The following is a 5,568-nucleotide window of genomic DNA, read 5'->3' as shown; positions in this document are numbered from 1 at the left end:
GGGATCTGGGAGAGCTTGAACTGATCCCGGGGGATCTGGGAGAGCTTGGAACTGATCCTGGGGATCTGGGGAGGGCTCGGAACTGATCCCGGGGGATCTGGGAGAGCTTGGAACTGATCCCGGGGGATCTGGGAGAGCTTGGAACTGATCCCGGGGGATCTGGGGAGGGCTCGGAACTGATCCCGGGGGATCTGGGAGAGCTTGGAACTGATCCGGGGATCTGGGGAGAGCTTGGAACTGATCCCGGGGATCTGGGGAGGGCTCGGAACTGATCCGGGGATCTGGGGAGAGCTCGGAACTGATCCGGGGATCTGGGGAGAGCTCGGAACTGATCCTGGGGATCTGGGAGGGCTCGGAACTGATCCTGGGGATCTGGGAGGGCTCGGAACTGATCTGGGGGACTGGGGAGGGCTTGGAACTGATCCCGGGGGGGGGGAATGTCTGGGATGGGAGGCTCGGAACTGATCTGGGATCCTGGGGAGGGGATCTGGGGATGGGAGCTCGGAACTGATCCCGGGGGTCTGGGGAGGGCTGGAATGATCGACTGGAAGATCCCGGGGGGATCTGGGGAGAGCTCGGAACTGATCCGGGGGATCTGGGAGAGCTTGGAACTGATCCTGGGGATCTGGGGAGAGCTCCGAGTGGTTTGGGGACACCTCCGAGCTGATCCCAGCGATTCGGGAACACCTCTGGGAAAGGTGATCCCGGGGATTCGGGAACACCTCTCGGAAAAGCCGATCCCGGGGATTCGGGGACACCTCAGCGTCCTCGGGGTCGGGGTGAGCGTCCCTGGCTCCCAGCAAGGCCCGTGGGGATTCTCCTCCTCCTCCTCCTCATCACATTCCAGGCGGGAATTGCGGCATTTTCCTGGGAGATTGATTCCCAGGGGATGGATTTAGGATGGCGGCGAGAGGCATAAAAGTGAAACCAAGGAGGTTTTTTCCGTGGTTTTTGGGTTTTCCAAGGTCAGGACGTGGCTCCGGAGCCCTCAGAGGTTGATCCGCTGGGTCTGGAAAAGAAGGATCGGGAATTTCAGCTCTGGATGGAAAAGGAGACGTCAGGACACAGAAAAATTAAATAAATCAAGGAGTTTTTAGTAAATAAAGGAGTTTTTTCTGTGGTTTTGGGGCTTTTCTGGGGTCAGGAGGCCTCGGGGGTCGGATCCTGATGGGTCTAGAAAAGAAGGATCGGGAATTTCGGCTCCGGGTGGGAAAGGAGCCGGCAGGAGGCGTGAAATGAAAATAAAAATAAAAATAGAAATTAAAATAAAAACTAAAATAATAAAAAATTATAAAAGAATGGAAAAAGGAAAGGAAGGAAAAGGAAAGGAAAAGGAAAGGAAAAGGAAAGGAAAAGGAAAGGAAAGGAAAAGGAAAGGAAAAGGAAAAGGAAAAGGAAAAGGAATAAGGAAAGGAAAGGAAAGGAAAGGAAAGGATGAAATAATATAATTAAATAAAATAAATAAAGCAAAGCAATAAAATAAAAAATTAAAACAAAGTAAAATAAAGTGGGATAAAAAATAAAATAAAACAAAAATAAAATAAAATAAAATAAAATAAAAATGAATATAAATATAAATATAAATAAAATAAAGTAAAAAATAAACTAAAATAAACTTAAATTTTTTAAAATCCCCAAACAAGCCCAAGGTTTCCCACGGCTTTTCCCTGCCGGATCCCGGCTCCTCCGGGCTCGGGGCGCGGGGGTTCCCGCGAGGGAGGCGGAGGGCGGCCGGGAGCCGCGGAGGAGCCGCGGAGGGCGGCGGAGGAGCCGCGGAGGAGCCGCAGGTGGCGGCCGGGCCGGGGGGCCGCGGAGGAGCCGCGGAGGAGCCGCAGGTGGCGGCCGGGCCGGGGGGTCGCGGAGGCGCCGCGCGGGCCCCGTCTGGCAGCGCTGGCGGCGCTCCCGCCTGATGGAGCGGCCGCAGCTGCGCCCGCGGCGTCCGCGGGGAGCCCCGAGCGCCGCCCCGCCTCCTCCTCATCCTCAGCTTTATCCTCGTCCTCATCCCTCCTCATCTTCATCTTTATCCTCGTCTTCATCCTCCTCATCTTCATCTTTATCCTCGTCTTCATCCTCCTCATCCTCATCTTTATCCTCATCCTCATCCGCCTCCTCCTCATCTTCATCTTTATCCTCGTCTTCATCCTCCTCATCTTCATCCTCATCTTTATCCTCGTCCTCATCCGCCTCCTCCTCATCTTCATCTTCATCCTCGTCTTCATCCTCCTCATCCTCATCTTTATCCTCGTCTTCATCCTCCTCATCTTCATCCTCATCTTTATCCTCGTCTTCATCCTCATCTTTAGCCTCATCTTCATCCTCATCTTCATCTTCATCTTTATCCTCATCTTCATCTTTATCCTCCTCATCTTCATCCTCATCCTCATCCTCATCTTCATCTTCATCCTCATCTTTATCCTCATCCTCATCTTTATCCTCATCCTCATCCTCATCCTCGTCTTCATCCTCCTCCTCCTCCTCATCTTTATCCTCATCTTTATCATCGTCGCCTTCATCCTCATCTTTATCCCCATCTTCATCCCCATCCTCATCTTCTTTCTCATCCTTATCCTCATCCTCACCCTCGTCCTCATCTTTATCCTCATCCTCCTCTTCATCTTTATCCTCCTCCTCCTCCTCCTCCCTCCCCGCTGCCTTTCCCTGGAAATCTGGGAATGCGCGGTCCAGCCCCGGCCGCTACCCAGGGAAAAACGGGGGAAAACTTGGGAATGGGAGACGCGGCCGGGAACGATCTGGGAAGGAAACGGATCCCCAAGGCCCCAGAGGGGCGGGGGAGGAACGATCCCAATCCCGCTCCAAGGGCCGGGAATGACGGCAATTCGCAGCCCCCCAAAAAAATTCGGGAAGAGCCGCCTGGCAGCTCCCAAAAATTCCTGCGAGCGGGAGGATTTTTCCCGCTGGCTCTCCAGGGAAAATTCCCGGGACTTCGGGTTCTCTCCGAGGGACGGGAATTGGGGAATTTGGCCCCTCGAGAGGGAATTTCGGCGGGATCCCACGCCTGATGGGCGGCAGGAGGCTCATCCAGAGGCTCGGAATGGTGGGAAAGTGAAGTTTCCTTGCCGGCTCCGCACAAACTCCCGGGCCGGGTTAATTCCAGCGCTCCCAGAGCTTTTCCTTGGCCTGGAATTCCTGCTCCCAGCCGCTCTTGTCCCGTTCCCCTCCCCATCCCATTCCCGTATCCAGCCGCTCCAAGGATTCCTGCTCTGCCTCCGCTCGTCCCAGCAAAACCCCGGGAATTCTTCCCACCTCCTCCCTCAGCCTTTTCCTCCCATTCCCGACTCGTGGAGAGACGAAATTCCCGATAATTTTCCCGATAGTTTTCCTTGGAAACTCAAAAGGGGCTCCAAGACCCCAATTCCAGGCGGGTTCCTCTCCTTTTCCCTGCTCCCAAACCTCCCGGCGCCGCTTCCGAAGGGATTTGGGAGCCGAGCCTGGCAGTGGGATCGAGCCTTTTCCCGGGAATCTGGGGCCGAATTCCCGCCCCGGATCCCGGTTTTTGACCCCGCTCCCATTCCCGAGCCCCTGGAAATCCTTACCCCAAATCCCGCGACCATTTCCCAGGCTCCAGGGTTTCTCCTGCAGCGGGACGGGGCTCAGGAAATCCCAGGATCTGGAATCCGCTCGGCTCATCCATCCATGGAGGAAGGACGGAAAAAACTTTCCTGGAAGCTCCGGAGGTCCGCTCTGGATTCGGGATGGGAATCCGGGAACAATCCCGGAATTCCCGGGGCAGCAGCGCCGCTCCGGAGCCTCCGAGAGGAATCCGCCGCCCCCAAAATTCCAATTTATCCACCCGGCCCGACCCCGGGAGCCTCATTGGCCTCGTCTTTTCCTCATAAATATGGAAAACCGGGAATTCGGGATTCCATTGGCTGCGCGGGAGCCCCCGGGAGGGGCGCGCTGGATGCGGGCCGGGAAAAGGCGACAGCTGCTCCCGGTGCTCCCTTCCAGCGGGAATTCGGGCCGGGAAAAGGGGAAAGGGAGCCTGGAGCGGCATTCCCGGCTCTGGGAGATGGGAAAAGGGAGCCTGGAAGCGGCATTCCCGGTGGATCTCGAGGGTCTGGAGACCCCCCCCCCCGGGGGTCCGGTTGGGGTGGCTGAGCCCAGAGTGGGTTCCCGGGAATAAAAACTTGGGAAAACGGGAAAAGGGAGCTTGGAGCTCCATTCCCCCGTCCCCGTCCCTGTCCCTGTCTCCTCCTGTCCCCGTCCCCGTCCCGTCCCCGTCCCCGTCGCTGTCGCTGTCGCTGTCGCTGTCGCTGTCGCTGTCGCTGTCGCCAGCCCCCGGGCTCCAGCGCGGTCGCAGCTGCTCCGGAGCGGTCCCGGAGCCGCGGGCGGCGACATTCGGGGCTCAGGTGGCGACAGGAGCGGGCTCGGCATCGCCAGCGCCGTCATCGCCATGGCAGCGAGCGGGGCCAGCGGGGGCCAGAGCGGGGCCAGAGGGGACAGAGGGACAGAGGGACAGAGGGACAGAGAGGGGAGAGAGGGGAGAGAGGGACAGAGGGACAGAGGGACAGAGAGGGGAGAGAGGGACAGAGGGACAGAGAGGGGAGAGAGGGGAGAGAGGGACAGAGGGACAGAGAAGGGAGAGAGGGGACAGAGGGGCAGAAGGACAGAGGGACAGAGAGGGGACAGAGGGGACAGAGGGACAGAGAGGGGGACAGAGAGGGGACAGACGGACAGAGAGGGACAGAGGGACAGAGAGGGACAGAGGGACAGAGGGACAGAGGGACAGAGAGGGGACAGACGGACAGAGAGGGACAGAGGGACAGAGAGGGACAGACGGACAGAGGGTACAGAGGGACAGACGACAGAGAGGGGACAGACGGACAGAGAGGGACAGACGGACAGAGGGTACAGAGGGACAGAGGGGACACAGCGGGGGACACAGCGGGCCCCGAGCCGCCCTTACGGAGCTCGCGGCGGTGCCTGGAGCGGCTCCCGGCGCATTCCCGGCGCGGCCGCATCCAAATCCCGAATTCCACCTCCTCACCCCCTTCCCGAGCCTCATCCCGCATCCGTCAGCCCAGATCCCAAACCCCCCTCGCGATTCCCATCCCAAATCCCCCTCCCTGCTCCCCCCAGGCGCTGCTTTGGATCATTCCCGGCTCGGGATGAGCGTCCCGCATCCATCATCCCAAATCCCAAATCCTCGTCCCGTATCCCCATCCCCCACATCCCAAATCCACATCCATCATCCCAAATCCCACATTCCCAAACCCCCATCCCGATTCCCATCCCAAATCCCCCGCCCCGCGGCCCCGAGAGGATTTTTTGGGCTCGTTCCCGGCGCGGCCGCCCCCGCCTCTCCCGCAGCTGAGGCCGCGGGCTCCGGGCGCAATTCCAGCCGGGAATGAGCCGGGAAATGAGCGGAGCCAGCGCTTCCCGCCGGGAATCGCGGGCGCTTTTCCCATCCCGGATCCGCCTGGAATGGGATTTGGGGCCGCCGGGCTGATCCCAAAAGGCGCCGGGGATTGGGGACGCGGCTGGAATTGGGGCACGGGAAGGTCCGGCCAAGGGGGAAATCCCGGCCGCAATTCCCAAACTCCGGAA

General features: G+C 58.7%; 1 protein-coding gene across 1 annotated transcript; it reads right to left on the bottom strand.

Moving 5' to 3' along the window:
- Positions 1-564: 564 nt before the first annotated feature.
- LOC125318183 lies at positions 565-4,210 on the bottom strand. Its single transcript, XM_048288673.1, has 2 exons — positions 3,555-4,210; positions 565-1,009 (listed from the first exon to the last, which is right to left on the bottom strand). The coding sequence occupies exons 1-2, from the start codon at positions 4,181-4,183 to the stop codon at positions 967-969; spliced, it is 672 nt and encodes a 223-aa protein (XP_048144630.1). The 5' UTR covers positions 4,184-4,210; the 3' UTR covers positions 565-966.
- Between the last annotated feature and the right edge of the window lie 1,358 nt (positions 4,211-5,568).

The sequence above is a fragment of the Corvus hawaiiensis genome, chromosome 29, assembly GCF_020740725.1.
Source record: "Corvus hawaiiensis isolate bCorHaw1 chromosome 29, bCorHaw1.pri.cur, whole genome shotgun sequence".
Classification (NCBI taxonomy): Eukaryota; Metazoa; Chordata; class Aves; order Passeriformes; family Corvidae; genus Corvus; species Corvus hawaiiensis.
The sequence above is the reverse complement of the archived record's forward strand: the minus strand, read 5'-3'. Positions and strand labels throughout refer to the sequence as shown.

What these genes read in the sequence shown, in the direction of transcription:
- LOC125318183 (XM_048288673.1), bottom strand. Translation starts at nt 4,183, where the DNA reads ATGGAGCTCCAAGCTCCCTTTTCCCGTTTTCCCAAGTTTTTATTCCCG. An exon ending in AAATGGTCGCGGGATTTGGG is followed by an intron (nt 1,010 to 3,554) that starts GTAAGGATTTCC and finishes CTTCTTTTCCAG; the next exon opens with ACCCAGCGGATCAACCTCTG.